This window comes from Carassius gibelio, chromosome B24, assembly GCF_023724105.1.
Source record: "Carassius gibelio isolate Cgi1373 ecotype wild population from Czech Republic chromosome B24, carGib1.2-hapl.c, whole genome shotgun sequence".
NCBI lineage: Eukaryota > Metazoa > Chordata > Actinopteri > Cypriniformes > Cyprinidae > Carassius > Carassius gibelio.
This window is the reverse complement of record NC_068419.1, coordinates 21,527,196-21,550,555: the sequence shown is the minus strand read 5'-3', so window position 1 is coordinate 21,550,555 and position 23,360 is coordinate 21,527,196. Positions and strand designations below refer to the sequence as shown.

General features: G+C 36.4%; 1 protein-coding gene and 1 long non-coding RNA gene across 7 annotated transcripts; one reads left to right on the top strand and one right to left on the bottom strand.

Annotated features, from left to right (window-relative positions):
* Positions 1–2,085: 2,085 nt before the first annotated feature.
* On the bottom strand, positions 2,086–7,039 carry LOC128013489 (uncharacterized). Of its 6 annotated transcripts, none has more exons than XR_008183329.1 (9): positions 6,933–7,039; positions 6,786–6,838; positions 5,977–6,321; positions 5,680–5,792; positions 4,640–4,748; positions 4,405–4,494; positions 4,227–4,290; positions 3,692–3,929; positions 2,086–3,624 (listed from the first exon to the last, which is right to left on the bottom strand). It is a non-coding gene; the product is annotated as an uncharacterized LOC128013489 (long non-coding RNA). The 6 variants fall into 6 exon arrangements; XR_008183332.1 differs by having other exon boundaries at positions 5,977–6,047; positions 6,792–6,838; positions 6,933–7,015; XR_008183333.1 differs by having other exon boundaries at positions 5,977–6,047; positions 6,933–6,947.
* Positions 7,040–16,393: 9,354 nt separating this feature from the next.
* Positions 16,394–21,954, top strand: LOC128013436 (patched domain-containing protein 3-like). Its single transcript, XM_052596425.1, has 4 exons — positions 16,394–17,119; positions 17,226–17,347; positions 18,299–18,444; positions 19,221–21,954. Exons 1-4 carry the CDS (start codon positions 16,421–16,423, stop codon positions 20,957–20,959), a joined length of 2,706 nt encoding a protein of 901 aa, XP_052452385.1. The 5' UTR covers positions 16,394–16,420; the 3' UTR covers positions 20,960–21,954.
* Positions 21,955–23,360: the final 1,406 nt, after the last annotated feature.

Here is a 23,360-nt window from a genome sequence, read left to right as displayed (position 1 = left end):
TGCAGGATTTCTGACAGATTACTGAGTCCTTCTCCATCAGCTCTCCACAATAGCAGCCCTTCCAAAAGCATCCACATCACTCTCTCTTGTGTGGCACATCTGCTCTCAGTCGTTAGCATGTCTACTTGTATTATTTCTCCTCTAGTCAACACTCCCATCTCTACTGTGAACACTCCTGTCACTATCACCATCCCACCTACTGTATTCTATATGCCATATATATATATATATATATATATATATATATATATATATATATATATATATATATGTGTGTGTGTGTGTGTGTGTGTGTGTGTGTGACCTTTAAGGTCATTTAATGATAGAAATGCATTTTCCAGCTGAAAATGATTTATAAAATATAATTATTAATAACCGTTTTAGTTTGTCTTGCATATGTTCACAACAGAAGCGATCAGTGATTACAAGAGATTAAGAGGTAATCATGTGAAATATTAGTCTTAACAATATTTTTCTAATTAGTTAATCACTTTTAAATGAAAGAAAAGAATATGATTTCAGCTGGTGCCTTGCAACTCCTGGTTTGTAAAAATATTATTTGGCATTTTATAAACTTCTCTGCAAACAAATTGACAATTTTTATTTATTTATTCATTTTTTTTATTATATATATATATTTTTATATTAGCCAATTTAGTTTTAAAGGGATTTTCTATTACATAATTCTGTCTGTACCTATTAGTTACTTTATCAATCAGTAATTTTTAAAAGTTGTTATATTTCACAATAATATATTATTTTTTTGTTTTTATTTCTTCATAGTGACAAACTAGAGAGAAAGAATGGTGTTATTTGCATTGTTTGTCTGAAAAGTTTGACATATCAATAAACACTGATATGGAAATTACTAAAAAAAAATTATCCCTGTGTTTTTTAAATTGTATTTATTTATTTATTTTTATTATTATTTTCCTTTTTTTCTGTAGTTTAACTGGTAGAGCTAAAAATTGCAAGATTGTAAATACATCTCCAAAAAACACACAAGTGATTAAATGTATACATTTAATACACTATAAATATATAAATATAATATTATTTTTTCATACAGTATATGCAAAAATGTTGAGCTTAAATATTGTACATTAATATTAGGGTAAAGAATGTGTATAATCGCAAATATGAGGCCCTTGTTTGAAAATAAATAACTGTAATCAACAAATCTATTGCTGAATCAGGTTTACCCCACAATGCAAATCCGTCATTTTAGTTTTATATTTAGTGGGTGAAAATAAATTCACCACAAGAACCCGGAAAAGCCTGTCATGAATGGCCGTATATGGACAAGTAAGGGTGTCGCTTCTGCTCAACTGGATTTTCATTGGCTTTGAAATCCACTTGGCACTCGAGGACTCGCTGTGACTGGACTTTCTTTTAGCCCAAATTAAAAAACGTTTAATGTTGCAAAGTAAATTTTGCTGTAATTATTACGTCAATAGTACCTTCAGTTAACAATGGTGCATTGCTATATTTTGTGAAATTACCTCTTTACCGAGATCCTAACCTTAAACCTGAACATAACTTAATTGAACTACAAAAAACAGCGCCATGACTTTCACTTTCCATCGATAGAATGGCTAAGGCTTATGGGCAATGTAGTTTAAAATGTTTAATAATGAAATTGTGAAAAATACTTCTTTTTTTAAACAAAGGGATATCTAAGCATGTTTATTGTGCAAAGTTATATGACATATGTGAGAGGCAGGCTGACATTTTTTATTTTACTAAGAGTACTTTTATAAACACATGTATAGCACTTTTCTATGAATGTTTGAAAGCTGTGCCAAACATTATTTAGTAAACATAGCATAATGAGTTGTCCTACCAATTTTCTTTTTGAAACTATAATCAGATTTTGATTTACAGCCATTTGGAATGTTAATTGTTTTGCTCTTCAAGGGGACTCTACTGGGCCCCTGGGGATGGAAGGGCAGGAAAAAAATGCACAGCTCTATTCTCATCATTGGCAACAAACTGTTGAGACACATTTTGTAGGTTGTCTTTTCAAAAGCATACCATTATGTAAGTTGGAAGTCATAGTTATCTTAGAATTAAGACACCAGAAAATCAACATAAGTGCCCATTTGGAAAGAGCTCAATTTATTTCATAAGATCAAGAGCAATAATACAGTGCTAATAGTAAACAAAGACAACAAATACATATTCTGACATTTCATCAGACAAGGCCAATGTGTCATTCAGTAAGACAATGTGTGACAGTGTGCAGTTTATGGTTCCATACAATTCATGCAATTTAAAGAATCATAATATAAAATACCTAATTCATAAATCTCTGTAAAGAATGTCTCATCTTTGTCCTGCTCAGGAGCTAGACATCAGTAATGTGCATGAACATCTTCATTATAATACAGAACAGGATTCATGTTGATCTTTCCTTGATTCATCACCTTCAGTTGTGCATGAAGTCCATGCAGTCTCTTCTAATGCAGCTCTTCATCTAACTGAATTTCATTAATATTACTAAATGTTCATGTCTTCATCAAAACAACCATGGTGATTATATGTGTTGTTTACAAAATTAAATGGTGTATCTACCAAAAAACCATCTCTAGTACAGAATATTCACCATACTTGATTATCCAACACCATACGCAATATTTTACTAGGATGCAGCATGAAGACAGATAAAGAAGCATATTAAGACAAATTATATTCAAGTGAAATAAAAATGGGTTACATTAAAACCATTTTATTTTAATCAGATGAAGAAACCCAGATGAAGGCATGGTGAAATGTCTTGAGCACCAAAGAATCACATCCAGTTTCCTTCTCATCATCAGAGCTCTCCTGGTTTTCTTCAAATCCATGTCTCTATCATGATCTTCTTCAATGTCATAAACAATTTGCAATTGTTATCCAGCACAACAATACAACTGATGAACAAGGCATGTGACCAATTCAAATCAAATCATTTTATTATCACAATGCAAGTATACAGGTGGTAAAATGCTTTTCTGCAAACTGCAGCATGACAATTACTGAATATATTTGCAACACATATACAGTATCAAAAATATAAACCGTATACATAAGAGCTCAATACAGGTAGAAAATATAGTGCAATACTATACTATACAGAGAGAACAAAATGAAAACAATTAACAACAATCACTGTATACTGTAGATATACCTCTGCCCACTGCTCCGGGTGTGTGTTCACAGTGTGTGTGTGTTCACTGCTCTGTGTGTGTGCACTTCGGATGGGTTAAATGCAGAGCACAAATTCTGAGTATGGGTCACCATACTTGACTGTATGTCACGTCACTTTCACTTTCAGTACAGTATGAATTAGTGCAAACAGAATATCAGGTTGCAGAATAATAGTGAGTCAGAGTCCAGTCAGTGTAGCTGATAGAGTGCAGTGCACACAGTATGAGGCTGCTGGTGTGTGTATGTGTGTGTGTGTGGTGTTACTGGTACGAGTTCAGTTCAGTCTGATTGCCTGTTGAAGGAACTTGTTTTGCAGTCTGCTGGTGCTGGTTCTGTGATAATGTCTGTCTGATGGTGATGTTGAGAGCAATCCATGGCTCGTGTGGCTGGAGTCTCTGACGGTCCTCAACAAAAGAAAAACCTTGCGTAGATGTCCTGGAGAGACAAAATCATTGTGTCAATTATATATTATTATTATTTAGAATTGTTGTAATGGACATACCATTGATTCCTGTTGAAGGTTGTTGGAGGTATGGGCTCTCAGTTGTGAAGTTTCTTTTATGGCCGTAACATCTGTGCAGTCACACAGCTGTTTGGGAATTCAGTCTTCACAGTTTCAGGCTGCAGCGCTGCATTTGGTGACCATTGACTCCTCCATCTCTGGCCTCAGACCCGCTTCTCTTTAGTCTGGAGTGAAGACAAATGTTCTCAGTACCAGCTTTCCTTCTACTGCAGTCTTTCTGTACAAGTAGAAAATAATAAAAACAGTCATAACAAATCAGTTATGTATTGAAAACTCATAGTACATATGAAGACTTCAGATGCAAAGGCATCTAAGTTCCACCTGAAGTTTTCTTCTAAAATTCTTCTTAGAAGAACATTTCATACAGAACTTAAAGGCTTTTGCATCTGAAGTCTTCATATACAACACATCTCGTTCTTCATTTCTCCATCAACTGACTTCATCCTCCTTCAAAAACTGTAAGTCCATAAGAAAAATAGTTTTGGTGAATACAGGTGCAGGTGTCAGTACTCACCATATTCAGTCATTTTCTGCCCAAATTCCAGAAATGATGCCCTGATGATTTGTTCATTCTAGGACTTATAAAAAGATGTATATGTGAAAAATGATAATTGCTGACTTGAATAGAGATCAACATCATATGCTGTACTAATGCATTGCTTGAATACAGACACATCAATGGGGATGAGCACCTTTTCACTCTTTTCTGTTTGGGCACAATAGAGCCATGTTCATTCCTCATCCCCAACAGGACTGATGTTCTTTGTGTTTTTGCTCTTCAGCTGTAAAACAAAAATATGTCTATTAACCCCATGTTTAATTACTATTGCTTATTACATATGAATTAAGACAGATATAATTACGTAAATTCACCAAAAGATTCAGGTTAGAGGATTAAATGAATATTGATTACAATTTTCTACAAACCTTTCTTGGAGAGGGCTGATCATGACAGGAACTTGCTGAGCCACACTAGTAGACATTCAGTTGACAAACCTGAAAGAGGCCATCATGCAACCATCCGCTCTGTTTGTACCTTACAACAGAGCAAGAGAGAATGTGTGAGTGAGTGGAGAGAGTAAAGGACTAAGATGAAGACAAACAAGCAAAGAAAGGCAAAATCTTGCGTTTGAGTTTAACAAAATGAGAGGGAAGAAAGCTGTATCTTCAAGCTATATTATTCTCAATTATTTTCTACACTATAACATGCAGCAGGATTGTTGTAAGCAGTTTAAAGACCTCTTCATACCAAGGATGAGTCCATACTTAATGACACAGAGGAACAACATCAGTGGAATATATTTTCCAGCTGATGAACATTAAACAGCCAATCAAAATGCACATTTCAAAAGCTTGATCATTTAAAGTGGCAGACATCAACGTCGCTGCAGTGTGTATATTAATAAACATAACTTTATCATTGGTTGATGTTGGTGTGGATGCTAAAATAGTTATTGTAGTTACTATTCTTGGTGTGAACAGCCTTAAATGATCTAATTTGGCCAAATTAACTGAAGATCTGATGTGTCACATGACAAGTTACACAGCATTTCCTGACTTGCTTTTAAACAGACGTGTTCAATTAAAATCAACATGGAAATAAAGGCAGACTGTGAGGTGCGGACAGATATCATGTACTGTTAGAACGGGTTAAGACGGTGCTAATAAAGAATACAGTGGACTCAATATAAACTTTAGGATATAACGCTCTGACTACTTAAAATGGACACAGTCTGCATGAGAGCTGAGGCGATGGTCAATGACAGCAGGAGGAAAAGCTGGAGAGTACGCTTGTACAATATCATATGAATTTGCTGAAATTGTTTGAATTATTAATACTTTGACATAGCACAGGGTTTGTACTGATGGGGTCGTGAGGTATTTAAAAAAGTAAAAAACATAAAATTCGGTGCAAAATGTAACTGCAGTAAAGTTCTGTCGAGGTGCTCAGATCAACACAGACGTACCTCTGGAAATATCTGCCTTAGCAGCTTTTGGTCTTCTCCGTAAACACACAAGATGGTCAAATTCATCCCTCTCCACAAACAAGGTTTGACAGGCCCATGGTCTTCCTTTTCAGCTGGAATAAAGAAAAAGTAACAAGTTGTTGTTGTTGTTTTAATACATACATGTTTAGACAGTGTGTTAGAAATGATCTGTGAACAAAATATTTGAAAGGAAGGACTATAAGGAAGGTTATTAACATAAAGTAAGGATAAATTAATTAAAGTAAATCAGTTATAACTACATATCTTCAACATTACCTGTGTCGAACCTTTGAAGGACTTCATCTTCACTGGAAACTTCTTCAAGTTGAGCTTCGAGTACAAGTTCCCTGTTAATACAAGAACTGATCAAAATCTGATTCTGAGCTGTGAAAATATGCCATGATGAACAAGAGAAAGAAAGAAAAATATGTGTGACTTATTTATGAATTACAGTTCAGAAAAATAGGAAAGGAAAATGAGAGAGAGAGAGAGAGAGAGAGAGTGAGAGAGAAAGAGAGAGAGAGAGAGAGAGAGAGAGAGAGAGCGCATCATAAAGAGCTGCTGGACACTGAATGTTGTTGTAGGAGCTGGAGATGTATGTGATATGAAGAAACTGCAAAACTGAAAAGAAAAAAAACACTGAATCACAATTACATTACAAAAAGGTATTAAAGGCATGGCAAATGTGTTACTTAACTAAAGAGTACACAATAAGCACAGTTACTGTGGTGAAAAGCATGGTAACGTGTTTATACTACAAATACCAAAGTAAAACTACAGTTATGACGGGAGATACATTGAGTTGTGGTTACTGAGGTTTTATAACACGTGACATGGTTCAGCGACATGTTACTATGGTAAAAACATGAAAATGCGCGACTTTTACATGACCTCTTTCCACCACAGGCGAATTTCAAACGAATATCACAATGAAAACTAACTTTATAAAGCTGCAGATTTCGATTAAATGATTTGAACGTCAAACTGGTTTAATAGGACATACAGTGTCCAGTATCGATTTGAAAATAAAAACTCATATTATTCATAAACGATCGACTACTTTATGAGACGGGAGAAAACCTTACCTGTACATGTCTCGAAGTCATCTAAAATCCATATCATCAAAATCCACGAACATCTGGGAGAGTTTAAATCAAACAATTCAAAACGCAAATAGCAAACATGTTAAAATAAACCCACAATGCATTTAGGCGAAAGTTCATTTATCATACCTCCTGTTGCCAATAGGGGCGCTAATTTAGAGAACGCTCGTGTGGGTCGTATTTATGGATAGTGACAAACGACCCATACGGTCGTATGAGTTGGAGGACTTGTTGTATTTTATATAACCGACTGGCTGAGGCCAGCCTAAAAAGATGCTCAGGACAGTTGACGGGCCACTGCTGCGCATTGTCATGAAAGCTTATCTTTTTTCGCTTGTCGATTTTAACATTAAAGCATCCAAAAACAAGATGCGGAAAAGCTGAACAGAGTAGCTGGTTACTCGCGCGCTGTGTTCGGTGCGCACGAGAGAGATCGAGAGCTGCATATCACAGACAGCGACACTGAACCGAGCTCTCTTCTGAGAAGTTCTCCTCGATGTCCCTCCTGCACCTGAACGAACAAATACAAATCGCAGTTTGAACAAACAAAAAGATGTGAAAGAATTCAAAATACTCAAAATACTTGAACATCGAATTTGCTTACTTTTGCTCTTGTGCCGACAAATACATACAAAATATGTCAAAGTATCCACCTTGGAAATTATGCTCGAAAAAACTGTCAGTTATTTCTTAAGTGAAAGTAAACAGTTGAAGAAAATGGAAAAAAATGGGATGTGTATTATATTGGATGCGTTCATCGTCTCTTAAAGTGACCGCGCCTAATTTAGCTACTGGCTGGTGTAATGTTAATCCAAGAAAATTAAAATGAAAATCACTCACTGCTCTTGACTGAATTACTTTGTAGTTTTAACAGTCAAACCAAAAAATATTCAGACACCAGATATAATTTTTGATATATATTGTAAAACTTTAATAATGTGAGAAATGTTGAAGGTGTCTGAATAAATGTAGGTTTGATTTTTACATTGAAGACTATCCAGTGCTATTTTACATTTAATTATTTGGTTTCTGTACCTTGACACCTACAAACTTGAAAAAAAAAAAAAAAACTTAAACATTGTGTAAATAGCACAAATAATGTTACATATGTGGTGCAGCACGGCCACGGACTCGATATGCTTTTAAACAGGACGCGTTTGCAGTTCGCTACTAGGTACATAAGCGATCGATACACTACTGCAGACGCAACGCTCATGGAACGCAACTGGAATCCGTTAACATGGGTGCGTAAAAAAATATGCAACGCATACGCACTGCAGACAGAGTATGTGTGAAACAGGCGTAAGGTTGTTTTCACCTTGAGCAATGTGGAATTAGTTTACAGCTTTCTCAAGCACTTTGTGATGCATTTGATGAGCACCTTTTCTAATGCACCTTCTAGCCTAATAAACCCCTTCTCAAAGACTTACTGTTTGTCAATTTTATCTAGATTAATCTAGATTAATTTGAGTTACAAGCATTTCTTTCTTTCTTTTTTAAACACCCACCACAAACTTATTTTTTTTTTTTTTATAAATTTGATATCTTTTTATTACCACAACACAATAAATAAACATCTGCCTTTTCTGCTGAATAAATTGGATATAATGAATGAACCAGCTCCAGCTCAACAGGGACAGGAACAGAAATAAATCTGTGCATAGAGATATGAATTTCCAGTTGCTAACTCAGCAGTTGTACGCCTAGAGGAAAAGGGCTTTCGTAGATCTCCAGGACTGCTTATGACAGCAATAATATCTGTTAAAATAACTCCACATTTATATTTTTAAACAATAGGGAGTCTAAGTGCCCTTGTTAGTCTTATACAAATATAGCAGAATATATATTCAGCAATTCTTTAACCAGTTATTTTCTTACAATGCATCCTGACTGGATATTTAAGGGCACTGCAGTTTTAGCATGGTAAGGACAATGTAGCAATGCAGGGAACTTTTGTGATATTTGCAAGGTGTTGGCATGAATTATTAAATGCTGCATGACATTGTGAGGCTGTCCTTGTATATTAGGCTTGCATGGGAATGCAAACAAGTTTTGTGTGCTTGTTTGTAAAGGTCTGCTAGTCATATTATTTAGCCTTTACTGGCAGGTGTGTGTGTGTGTGTGCGTGGGTGTGTGTGTGTGTGTGTGTGTGTGTGTGTGTGTGTGTGTGTAAAGAAGAGTGTATTGTAGGGAAATAGGCCCATGGCTGGATGAACAGGGATAATTGCAGGTGCCAGTCTGTCTCCTGCTCTTTAATGTAGACTTGTGGGATTAAAGTAGACACTGCAGGGAAGACTGGATTGGACACAGCAGCCAATATTTTGTTAAAGTTATTAGGGACTATAAATTAGAGTACCATGGATGTCATGGATGAGTAAATATATGTGTTTCTATGGCATTGGTAACTGACAGCTATATACATAAATATTGATGTGACTGATCTCTTCATCTCCTCCATATAAGTCTTTTCCTATACAACTGCACTGATAATTACACCCTTAAAAGCGCATTCTAGAATGGTTTTAAGCTTGTTGTGGGGGGTGTTTTCTTTTGTTTTATTTCTCTTTGATGAAGAGTCCATTTCTCATATTGCATCTGGGAAATCACTGACCCTGAGCGGGTTGTGTGTGAAATATGATATTAGTCTGTTCTCTGAGGGCCCATATGGGCCTGGACTGACAGCTGAGTGACAGGGGCCTGGAGGGCTCAAAACTACGGCCTGTTAAAGGCTGGAACAGCACTCTTCACTAGCCGTCACAGCCGCACTCAACCATGCAGAGAAAAAAATCTTGGAAAGGGTTAGAAGAATGGAGTATTTTATGAGAAAGTAACAGTGGCAAAAAGTTTCGTCTTCAAATTGCAAAATTTCCTAGTGAGGTGACATCTTATAATACTCAAGATATGCAGCACAGTTGTGGGTTCCACTTTATATTTGTTGTCCTTAAAGGGATAGTTCATCCAAAAATGAAAATTCTGTCATTAATTCTCACATAGTTCCAAACCTGTAAAGCCTTTGATTATCTTCAGAACACAAATTAAGATATTTTTGATTAAATCTGGGAGCTTTCTGACTCTCCAGAGACAGCAAGGGTCCTACCACATTCAAAGCCCAGAAAGGCACTAAGAACATCAACAAAATAGTCCATGTGAAATTAGTGTTTCAGTGGTCATTTTATTAAGCTACGAGAATAATTTTGTGCACAAAAAACAATATTTCTCCTCCATTGTCTTCTACAATTATTCAGAGTTCCACGATGCATGTGCATGCTGCTGCTGACATAAGAGCATGATACTCTCTATTTTTGCCAAACAGCAGCATTAAACCTGCTAAAAGCTGGATCCAGTTGTGGCATTAGAGAGGTCAAAAATGACATAAATGTGCAAAACAAAAGTGCAAGAAAATCAGTGTCTATTTTGGAACTGGAACAAACAATAACAAGTAAAGCTTGCAGCTGTGTGGACATTAGCGATATCATTAACAATTCTGGCTTATAGTCGATACTAATATCATGACTTCTTGTTATCAAGATCTTTAGTCTATGTGCTGTGTTCTGTTTTTGCATGAACTTGATACTATTTTGCAGTGCACTTGCCATCCAATAATCACAATAAGCTTTTTGCTCTGTTGACTTTAAATAAGAAAATAATGAAATATCTCATGTAAATCTTGTAAACAGTGCTTCCTCAGAATAACCATTTGGCGTCCATGAGCTCATTAGTCAGATAGGATATATTATCTCATGTTACTAAAGAAAAACAAATTGGTTTAGTATCTATATATTTATTTTTACTTCAAACTGTCTTTTTTTACAATCAAACTAGCTGATTCCGATACTGATTTCCGATTTTTCTTATCTTTTAGCAACAAACAAGAAAGAAGGAAAGTGTGCATAAACAAGATGTTTATTTGGTATTTAATAGGCCAAACTGGCGTTTGGCTATTGAAAACAATAACCGTAACCATCTGAAATTAACAGCAATAACTGCACAGTAAATAGCTTACATTCAATACAAACATAGATGGTACAGACATCAGCATTTAGCTTTTGTTTTTGAATTGGGTTGAAACTACAGAGAACTGGCCTTAAATGAAAATATTAACTGTAACCATGTGAAATTAAAGTTAACAACTGCATAGTTCTACAATCCAAACACATTCAATAAGAGGTTTTTTAATAAGCATTCAGTATTTGTTTTTGTTTTTAAATTAGTTTTTTTTTTAGTCTTTACCAGTGAGACTAAATAAAAGTATGCTATATAAATACATTATTCCAAAATGTTAAAATCAAATAATGTTGGTGCGAATAAAACAAAGATACAAAGTGTTTCATTCATCCAATAAAAAAAAAAAAAAACATTAAGGTAATGATTCACATCTATAAAAAAAATAAAAAAAACATTTCAGTTTTGTCAAAGTTTAGTCCGTTTCATTTCTCATCCAACACGTGAGAAGTTGATCTGAAAATCTCTTCACAGTCTACTCGTGTTCAGGGCACGGACCGATACAGTATATGCTCACGCAGCTTTAGTGCACGCAGGAAAGGGACTCTTATTTGTGCTTCAGTACACCAACAGCTGATTGCTTCCTGCTATCTGTGCCTCAGACATGTAGCTCTCATAGACAGTAAAAGAAATGGACACAGCGACCCCATTGGATTCAACTGAGAAAAATGAAGTCCTGGGGGTCGGGCGTACTGCTCAGACTCAAACTGAGCTTGATGATGTATATGTCACGTGAGCAACCTGTACGTCTTCTAATCGCTGTGCCAAGAGAAATCTGAATCACCCACCGAATCTTGCAGAGAAGGCGAGCTTGAACAGGAGCAAATTTTGGTAAGTATTCTGATTAATTATCTCCATTGACTTTATGCCTCCACGTTCCCCCGATAGCCTCATAGACAGTAAAGAGTGGCTTGAACCGGGCAATGTTGATGATGTTGATGTAGAAATGCATCTTCAGGTGCATCCATCGCTGGGATTAGTTTGCAGCGATTGACCTGAAGGAGTGTACTTTAATGTGTTGATCTTTCTGCACCACAAACCATTTCTGCAGTTTGCTTTCAAAGGATGTGCATACAATTAAAAGTGTCTGCCCTTCGGGCTGTCCCTGTCTCTCCATGTCTTCACTAAAGTCTTGGAGGGGAATCTTGTTCCCCTCAGAGAGCAGGTTGTTCACATCCTCAACTATCTCAATAATTGGGTTATACTAGCACAGTCTCAAGATCAGTTGTGCAAGCAGAGGGATCTAAGTTCTCTGGCACCTCAGCCAGTTGGGTCTTCAGGACAACTGGGAAAAGAGCAAACTCTCCCCGATCCAGAGGATCTCTTTTTTCGGTATGGAGTGGGATTCGGTCTTACAGAGAGCATGTCTCACAGAGGAATGTGCACGGTCGGTGCTGAGCTGCTTGAATTCATTCAAGGGCAGGACGGCGGTCCCTCTGAAATTATTTCAGAGGCTCCTGGGGCACACTTACAGTACTAGGGCTATTGCATATGAGTTCTCTTCAGCACTGGCTTCATGGCTGAGTCCTGAGGTGGGCGTGGCAACACGGTACTCACCGGGGTCAAGTTATACTGACCTGTCACCAAACCTTCACCCCGTGGTCAGATCTTACGTTCATCCAGGCAGAAGTGCCCCTAGAACAGGCCTCCAGGCATGCTGTGGTTTACACAGATGCCTCCACCACCGCACATACAATGGCAATGCAGTGTCTAGGTATGGACAGGCCCCCATCTGCACTGGCAAATCAATAGTCTAGAGTTGTTGGCAGTGTACCTTGCCTTGAACCATCTCAAAGGGTGCTTACAAGGCAAGCAAATGCTGGTCTGAACGAACAACATAGTGACCATTGCATACATCAACCAACAAGGTGGTCTGCATTCGTGTTGCAACTCGCCCACCACCTCCTCCTTTGGAGTCAGAAGGATCTGTGGTCACTTTGTGCCATTCACATTCCAGACCTGCACAACCGTGTGGCCAACGAGCTGCCTCAAACTCTGCCCCCTGGGAGAGTGGCTTCTCCATCCCCAGACTTCCAGCTGATGTGGAGATGTTTCGGAGCCGCTCAGGTAGACATGTTTGCCTCTCCAGAGGGAACACTTGGCATGGACACACTGGAACACCGCTGGGTGCGGGGCCTGCGCAAGTATGCATTTCCCCCAGTGAGCCTTCTCACACAGACACTGTGCAAGGTCAGGGAGGACGAGGAGCTGGTCTTGCTTGTGATTCTGCTGAGGAAGGATCTACTGACTCAGAGATGGGCCACCCTGTGGCACCTACTTCCAGACCTGTGGAAACTTCATGTCGGAGGTTCTTGGTGACCTACCCCAAGAGGTAGTTGTCATGATCACTTTGGTGAGACGGATCTACAAGGCACGCTTACTCCTTGAAGTGGAACCTGTTCTTCGAGTGGTGTTCTTTTCATTGAAAAGACCCCCCGAGATACCCAATCAGGTCATGCTTTCCTTTTATGCAGCAAGGGGTCAGAGTGAAGGCTATCTCTCTCCACCCTTAACCCTCTGGAGTCGATTCACGTGTATACGCGTGATGAGGCGTTTTCTCCTGATAACCCCTAAAAGATCTTAAATTACACTTTCAGAGAGGGTAAAGGCTTCCTTGTCTCCAAAAATTTGATCGATGAGGGTCATAAAAGCCATCTGTTCTGGACACCTGTTTTTAATTAACCCTTTTATTTATAATTTACTCATTGGAGTATTAAATTTGATGTCTGATATTTTAATGTTTTTATCTGGTCCACTACTTTCATAACCTTCTATACCTATATGTGCGGTTATCCATACAAAATAAATATTTGTTTTGCTTGTATTCTGAACAAACTCTGTAAAATGACTGACAAAATGTCTTGTTAAGATCTTGTTAAGATTTGCCACTCTTTAAACTTGATAGTGCTGAAAATTAGTCTGAATATATGACCACTTTAGTATATTAATGTGTTCAGCCCAGTGAAGAGCCAAAAATATGGCAATCATTTCTGTAGTATAAACTGACGGATGATTAGATGTTCTTTCTGGTATTCTATACCTAACCCTTGGAAAATATATAGCTGCTGCTGCTGCTGTATGGACTCTTTCCGGATTTTTAGATACATCTATGTATATGAGTTACTTTAAAACTAGGTTTAGCCCATATAATCTTTATTTTTTCTTCTAAACAAAAGTCCTTGAATATGTCTTTTATTTTGTTAATATTAACTTCTGGCACTAAATTCTACATTCATAAATGTATGTTTTTCAAAATCCCCCCACGTTTAGTGGTACTTAAAGAGGGAATTTGTGATGTATCTGGAGATGTTAAAAGGAATGAAAAGTCCCAAAGCAAGATTTGTGTATTCTTCATTAGAGGACTTTGGTTTCTTAATGTGAAAATCTGTTACTGCCCTACTTTTTCTTTCTTTATATATATATATATATATATATAATTTTTTTTTTCTTCAGTGTTGTTTTATTTATTTATTTTACATTTATTCTGTTTTATGATGTGCAGAGTGTGAATGAAAATTGAGTAATCTCAGACCGTATTAGTTAAACTACCAGTAATGTATGTCTTTCTGTGTTAATGTTCAAAGCAACCGATGTTTTTACTTTAAAAAGGTTAACCTATACGATTTTATTTTTTCGTCTCAACAAAAATCCTTGTTGGAAAAAAGTGTTGTTTTTTTATTTAATTTTAATAAGTCACTCACACTTACTTCAGTAGTCTAACCTAAGTCCTTGAATACGTCTTTTATTTTGACAATATTAACTGCTATCATTGCTATATCAATTAAAACATGTTTTTAGGCATACACAAATCTAATTGGAATGAAATGTTTTGGAAAGTCTTTGATTTTCTTGCCATAGACTTTCTATCATTTGTATCGAAAAACGTCTAAACTTTTACACAAAAGGCAAAATATTTCATCTCAAGTAGTGCATAGAAACACATCTGGTGTCTGGCATCTAACGTCTTTGTGTTTACTGTTACGACCATGTCAGCGAAGATTGTAAAACATTTAAGGTTTTCGGGGTTTGCAACTCAACTGTAATCTAATTAGTATTGCTGGGGTTCTGGTGTTGTAAATGGTAAAAAAGTAAAAAAAAATGTTTGTGTATTCAGTGATCAAAGGGTGACAATTTCAACTTTATGGCTTAGGCCTTTGATCGCGAAGTTAGCTGAAAGTGTGTATTTGTTTATACACTTCAAGCATCGCTTCCCTCAACATGAGGGGCTATTTGGGCGATTCTTGTGGTAGTTTAGCAGCGCTCCCCTTTTTCAACAAGGGTCGCCTATGAGCGCACTACTCTGAATTCTGAGTTCTCCTCTCATATGATACTGAGTTCTCTGTTTTTTTCCCCAGAGTGCTTCAGCATTATTTACACGGATCGAGTCGATGACTCTCAAATATACTGTTTTGAAAAGCCCCATTCATCTTGGGCACCATTCCACCTATGCATCCTCGGATCTAAACAGGGTGTTGCTACTAGGGATCTGTTGAGAAAGCTCCTTCAGCAGGCTTATGCGAAATCAAGTGGTAGCCCCTTTATGACAGGCAAGACTTAAAACTTAAGTAAAAAATGCTAGGCTGTTTGTTGTATCCCTTTAAAGGAATATTTTCGTCTGAAAGAAGAAAGTCACATACACCTAGGATGTCTCAAGGGTGAGTAAAACACAGTCTAATTTTGTTGTGTGAACTGACCTTTTAAAGACTGTTCCACATATGCATGGGCCATTTTTTTATGGTTTATTGAACATGGACAGTAAAATGTAACAGTTTGTCATGTACTGTATAATCACTTTTGTGATTGACATGCTGTTATTTTATATATTAGATACCATTCTTCCCTAGGTTAATGATTACATTAAGAATTTCAAACTTCTTTTCCAGAAATGTTATAAGTATGCAAATTAAACATTATCAAATTAAGTATGCACCAACTGGCATACATTTTCAAAAAAGAAAATAAAGAAAAAGCGGGATAAATCCAGGTTCACAATTATTGTTTCATGTTGCTGATAATTAAGGATTTTAAAAGAAAAGAAAAAGACAAGAAAAGAAAAGAAGAAAAGAAACATTTTCACCATATTTTAGAAATACAATTTTTAAATCCAACCAAAATCTCAAAACTGACCAGTGTGTGAAACAAAATGTGTTTGCCTCTAGTGTCTTGCCATAAGTAAACTATTGACTAGTTATCTGTAACCCTGCAAAAAAATAAATGAATGAGGAAGTAAACCCACACCAGCCTCAGTTTTTCCAAGGTGTTTGTTTACTGACTTCAAGCTATATGATTTGGTTGATCATATTGAATTTACCTTTAGATGTTTAACCTTTGTTGTTGTTAATGGTTAACTGTTGTCACCAACTGATTCCATAAATAAAAACTTCCTTCATTCATAGTTTAAAAGTCCTAGGCTCTTGAAGATGATTCTGAGGAAATATAAAATATGCCAGTCTTACTTCTGGATAATTATTACAAAATCACACTCCTTATATTGTATGAACACACCTCTGGGCATGGTTTAAGCAAATGTGTAGACTGATAAATAGAACAGATGAGAACATCTTTCAGAACAGATTTCAGTCTAGTTTTGCCTGTTACCCCTTTCCTTGAAGACTATGGCGTTTTATCGTACAGACTGCATTGAGAAACCTGTCTCTAAGCTTTTTGAGAAACTTGGCCATCTGGTTGGCTCTTATCCAGTTTGGTTTTTTGTCATTCCTCTGATAATGTCCGCTGCTCTGGGAGGAGGACTGTACTTTCTCGAAGACCTCGAGAACAATGACGTTGAGAATCAGTTCACACCTATCAATGGACCATCCAAGCAAGCCAGACATTTTATAAAAGAAACTTTTCCAAGTAACGATTCATTGTTTTCAAAACAAAGACTCAATGCTGAAGGAAACTATTCAGTGATTGTATTTTCTATTTTGGAAGGAAACATTTTAACAGGTGACCTGTTTAAGGAAATCAGTGCACTTGACAAGCAAGTGCAGAGTCTGTCTGTCAAAGCCCATCAAACTCAGATAAGTTTTAAAGATATTTGTGCCAGAGAAAATGGGGACTGTGTCTCAAATCCCATACTGGACATTATTGGTAATAAATCCTCCAATTTATCATTTCCGATAAAAACATGGAAAGGGAAAGATGTTTTTCTTGGCTCTACAGTAGGAGGTGTTGAAGAAAGAGGAGGTGTGATCCAGGAGGCACGTGCCATCAGACTTTTCTACTTTTTGCAGGATAACAATGGAACCTCTGAATGGCTTCAACAGTTCCAAAATGTTCTATCCAAAAAAACACTCAGCAAAGGACTTAAGGTACAGTAAGTAACCTGTGAGGGAGTTGTTCACACAGGCAAATACATTATACATACTGTGTTTTCATAAGGAGCATATATATATAGATAACTGTCTCAATCTGCAGGTGTCTTATTTTACTTCAGTCTCCAGACAAGAGGAGATAGAGAAACACACAACAGATGGCATTCCTCTCTTTTCAATAACTTACTCACTTGCAATCTCCTTCTCGGTGGTATCTTGCATGCGGTAAGCAACTGATATCACACATATTCAGACAGGGAGTATAATCTAATTATACAAAATAATAATAATATGATCACACAGAATGAAATGTTTTAAAAATCTAAAGTAGCTGAATGGTTTCTGTAAGGGTTAGGTTTACAGTTGTTGTTGTTGTTGTTTTCAACTGCTTACATTTAAAAATATATATATATATATAATAATAATAATTCCAAAAATTGCACACACAAAGTGCAAAATGCCTCACATTTATTGCAAAATGAAACACTGCATTCAAAATATCACAAACACATCTCAAAAGCATACATTTTAAACACATTTTGTGTGTTGTGTTTTGCAAAAAGTGTTTTATGAAATTAAAAATCGTGTCAAAGGCAGAGAATGAACGTATAGGCATTTGCAGATTTGGTGTGTGGTTTCAGAAATGTGTGATAAGTAAAACTGTTGTGTGTAAGCAGTTGAAAAAAAACTCTTAAGTGTATACTGTAAGTGTAGGGTTAGAAAAAGGCTTTGAAAAAAATGGAAATCAATATGTGTGTGTGTGTATTCTGGGAATCAAAAGGCCCCATAAGGAAATTACCAGAATTTTTGCTACCTAATAAAAGTAGCTTATGAATTGTACAGAATTATTTTTTCTGAAAATCTAAAAAAAAAAACGTTTTTTTTTTTTTGTGAGGTTTAGGGTGAGGGGGCAGAAAATTATGTTTGTACGGTATAAAAACCATTACGCCTATGTAATGTCCTTATAGAAACAATTGTGTGAGTGTGTTTGTGTGTGTTATTAATGTTTGTCTTGGAAAGTTTTATAATTGTAATAAGTTAAAACAAAGAAAAGTGTTTAAGCCACCTTAAATGCTAGTAAGCAAAAGGGGGACAAACCCATTTTGATTAAATATTTATATTGAGTGAGAAAAAAAAATCACTAGTTGTCATGCATTATTTTACATTTAATTTCAGTCTTGATAATGTGAGGAACAAGATGTGGGTTTCTTTCGTGGGAGTTCTGTCTGCGGGTCTGGCTGTGCTCTCTAGCTTCGGCTTGCTGCTCCTTTTCCGAGTGCCATTCGTAATAACAGTGGCTAATTCACCTTTCCTGATTCTGGGTAAGTGTGTGTTTGTGCAAAATAAAAAATTAATTTAAGCATAATTACATATTTGTTATATACACTACAGAAACGTTTTATTAATATTGTTGTCTTGTTTTTGATTAACACAAAATAAGATGGTAATTGTGTTCATTTTCATAAAATTAAAGTAGAATGGAATGGGTGCTGTCAAGCTCCAAAAAAAAAAGAAAAAAAAGAAAAAAAAGAAAAAAGAAAAAGCAACTCTACTGTAATTTCATGACCTCTCCATTATGACTTGTTTTAGAAGTATGCACTTTTCATAAATACAGTAACATTCAAAAGTGTATTTTTATTTGACAAATTATTTTATTTAGCAAGGAAACATGAAATTGATAAAAAGTGACAGTAAAGGGATTTATAATGTTACAAAAGGTTTCTGTTTCAATAAGTGCTTTTCTGTTATGTGCCATTCTAAAAAAAAAAAAAAAAAGAGTCATGAGTTACAGTATTAAGCTGTACATCTGCATATTGATTACAATAAGAAATGTTTCATGAGCACCATATTAGAATATTATAATTATTTTTGAGGAATCGTGTGACAATGCAGCCTGCAGAAGGACTAGATTTAATCTTTTTTTCAACTTTTGACAAACCTCAATTTTCTTAGTCTAAATTTGGTCAAATGCAAATGTTTGTATAACTTTAAGAGCATTGTTTTAAAATGTTTAGCATAAAACTTCAATTAAAAGTGCAAATTTAATATTGTCCCTTTGGTTTAGAGTTGGTTTATAAAGAGCACACTTTTCTCACAGGCATTGGTGTTGATGACATGTTCATCATGCTTTCCAACTGGCAACAAACCAAAGTGAAGGATCCAGTGGAGAAGAGAATGGCAGAAACCTTCAAAGAAGCTGCCATGTCTATAACTATCACTACACTGACTGATGTTCTTGGTTTCTACATCGGGCTCATGAGTGAATTTCGCTCAGTCCAGGCCTTCTGCTTGTACACCAGCACATCCATTGTTTTCTGTTACATTTATAACATCTTCTTCTTTGGAAGTGTTCTAGCCCTAAACGGCAGGAGAGAGCAGAGTAACAGACACTGGCTGACCTGCTGCAAACTCCCAACACACACTCCTGAAGGAAAGTCTTTGGCGTATCGTCTCTGTTGTGTAGGTGGCGACTATGACCAAGAAACCAGTGCTGAGAAACAACAGCCCATAGCACACTTCTTCAAGTTCTGTTATGGTCCGTTCCTGACCAAGCCCTGGACCAAAGTCTGTGTGATGCTGCTGTATTTGGGTTATTTGGCTGGAAGCATCTATGGATGTTTTAATTTACAGCAGGGTATTAATATGAGGGACCTGGCAGGTGATGATTCATATGTAGTAAATTATTATGATGATGATCAGAAATTCTTCTCCAGGTATGGTCCAAATATCATGGTTGTAGTGACTGAAGAGTTGCCCTACTGGAACAAGAGCAGCAGATCAGAACTAAACCAATGCATGGAAAAACTCTACAACTTGACATTTGTCAATCGAAATCTGTCTGTCTCCTGGTTAGACTTTTACTTACAATTTGCTCAAACCCAAGGCCTGAATCTAGACAATAAAACCATCTTCATGGACAATTTAGTATCTTTTTTCCAGCTCTATCCAGAGTTTAAGCTTGACGTTAACATTGCAGAAGGCAAAATCAATGCTTCAAGATTTTTTGTACAGACTTTGGATATTTCCAACGCCAGTATGGAGATAATGATGTTCAATGAACTCAGAAACACAGCTCACAGCTGTAGTGTAGCTAAACTTCTAGTGTTCCACCCATTGTTCATCTACTTGGACCAATATTTGGTAATAGTGACCAGCACCATTCAGAATGTTGGCTTCACCACAGCTGTCATGTTGGTTGTTTCCTTGTTTTTAATCCCAAACCCAATCTGTTCCCTGTGGGTCACATTTTCTATCGGCTCAGTCATCACCGGTGTCACAGGTTTTATGGCCTTATGGGGTGTCAACCTAGATTCCATTTCGATGATCATCCTGGTGGTGTGCATTGGCTTCACTGTCGACTTCTCTGCACATATTTCATATGCGTTTGTTTCGAGCAAGAAATCAACAGCCAATGAACGGGTAGTTGATGCATTGTTTTCTCTGGGCTATCCGGTGCTACAAGGAGCTGCCTCAACAATAATAGGCGTACTAGTTTTGGCTGCATCCAAGAACCACATCTTCAGGACATTCTTTAAGATCATGTTTCTCGTTATGATTTTTGGTTTGGCTCACAGTATCGTCTTCATCCCAGTGTTTCTGACCCTACTGTCCTTCAGTTCAAATGAAACTAAGAAGAAAACAACAACAACTGTGCATGGTGTTATTCCAAAAGTAATTTTAATTGAAAACAAAAGCATGACATATGATAACCATGCATTTACCAAGGACAATTGTCACTTTTCTAGACAAATTGTTAAAACACAGAGTACTAAAATATATTTTATTCCAAATAATGAGATGCCTTCAGGTTGGTGCCATGACCCGGACTGTCCATAGAAACCGAGTGTACATTCGTCATGTAAATAACGTCTGCATTCTTTAGTTTCTCTGTGATGTTATGTTACATATTCTTATCAGGTTCATTTAACAGAGAAAGTGAGTATTGTGTATTGACAAGTTGAAATGTATTCAAAGTGAAATGTCCAGTGTGTGACGTGTATAGCTTTATCTGAAATAGATGAATGTGAATCTGATATTGTCAGTGTTCTGTCACTTCGGTCTAGTTTATTCATGGCTTTGTTTTTATGTGAATGTGCGGCTTTGACTGTGCTCTCTTGTCTGCTTGCATTTTTTCTCTTTGGAGATTGGTGTTCGGATCCTGGCACATGTCTTGTTCAGTTTTGGTTTTGCACCGGGGTTCAGACACTCGTGCTCCATGTTCTGTCTTGTTGTGTGAATGCGTGGTCTCGAATTCACCCGGGCCATACACTCTTCTGCCCTTGTGTGTTTTTGTGTTCTGTGTTTCTCACTGTCTCGTGTTGTTGCATGCAGCTCATGTTTATGTCGTCTGTGTGCTTTCTTGTTATGTTTTGTCTTGTGCTTGGGTTTTTCATTGGCTGTGTGCTTTCATGTTGTCATGTTTTGTGTGAATACACGGCTGCGTGTTCATGTTTTGTTCAAGCACATGGCTTGTGAATGTTTTGCTGGCCATGTGCTTGTGTTTTTGTTTTGTGTGAGCACATGGCTTTTGTTTTGTTTGTTTCTGTGTTCCATGTGCTCTCATGTCTATTGTCAAACCCCACCCACCATGGCACCTGATTTGGTTCTGTTGCCCCATCTGTTGTCCCTCATTATCCTACTTGTTTCCCTATTTATTCTCCTTGTGTTCGCAGTCCTGTGCCAGTTCATTGTCAGATGTACCCCTGTTGTTTCTTGCCTGATCCTGTCTTGCCTTGCCTTGCTTTGCCCTGTACTGGCCTGCCTACCTGCCTATTTCCCCCCTCTGGGTATTTTTTGTCGGTTTTGGTTTTATTTTTACTATTAATAAAAGCCTATCGTTCCTGCATCACTGAGTCCTGAATCTCTTCACCCAACCTTGACAGATATATTATGTTTGTTTTTGTACGTGTAATGACAGTTTTGAAAATATAGATCCGGTCACTTGTGCTGAAGGATTAATGATCTATCACTCTGAAAATAACGCAGCACCTAAACTAAGCCCTACTGTTAACCCAGTATGAGGAAGGTTACTTTGGAACAAGTTACCCTATGTAAAATGTAATAAGTAGTGTAATTGTTTCAATTACTTTATTAAAGTAATTTTTTTTAAACTACTTTTCTAAATTAATAACATATCTTTTAAACTGTTAATCATTTTCAAACATTTCATTCTAAAGCACAGCTCTGGAACATATTTTTAGCACTCACCATTGTGGCAACTCTCAGACTGGTTATATGGATTGATATAATGGGTGATTTTGATGTGATGCACTGGAAATTCAACGAACCAAGAAAAGCATCAGAATTGCATTGCTTTATTAAACAGCTTTTAAACGGCAGGAGGTACTGTGCACATCAAAAACAGGCAAAGCAACAAAATAAAACTATTCAACATACCCTAGCTTGTTACTGAAAATATTCAGATGTAACCCAATTTGTAATGATTAACATTTTCATAAGTAACTTTAACTACACATTTTTCTCAGTAACTGTAATGGATTACAGTTACATTTATTTTGTAATTAAATCACGTAAAGATGTTGCATGTAACGAGCTACTCCTCAACACTGACATAAACCTAACCAAGAGTGTTAACAAAAGCGAACATGAAAAAAAAGAAAAACATTATTTGCTGAACAAATCATGCCATTGTACAGTTGCTTGCTTCTACATGTCTTTAACTTGACCCTTATTTAATGAGATTGGTTCCCAAGCTCTACGCATCCAAAGTGCAAAATGTACCAGGTGGACAACTGACTAAGTTTGTCAAATCAGATAGCTTTTCATTTGGTTCTATGATATAAGCACTGAAATGTATTACATGGTATTATGGTAAAAGTGTCATAATACAGTATTATACAAAAACCATGCAAAGAAAGCATCAATTATTCAAGCATATAATGTTTCAAGGAAATGTAAAGAAATGTGAGGATAAAAATGCACATTAATAATTACAGATTTCCAAAAAGTAAAATTAATCAAGCTTTAGATTAATCTTTAAAAGTTTTAATCTGAATGGAATGGAAATTCCACAATTCACTTAATTTAGAAAATTTAATTTAGAAAAAAAATACTACTTTAACCCAGGCCATTTGTGTGAATGAAAGGTGAATATACCTCAGCACTACAAGAATGTTGGCATACTATATGACATAATAAAGATAATGTAAATATTGCAATTTTGTAGTCTGGAATAACCCATGTAAACTCTAGATTATCAATAAACTGGGTAGTTGCT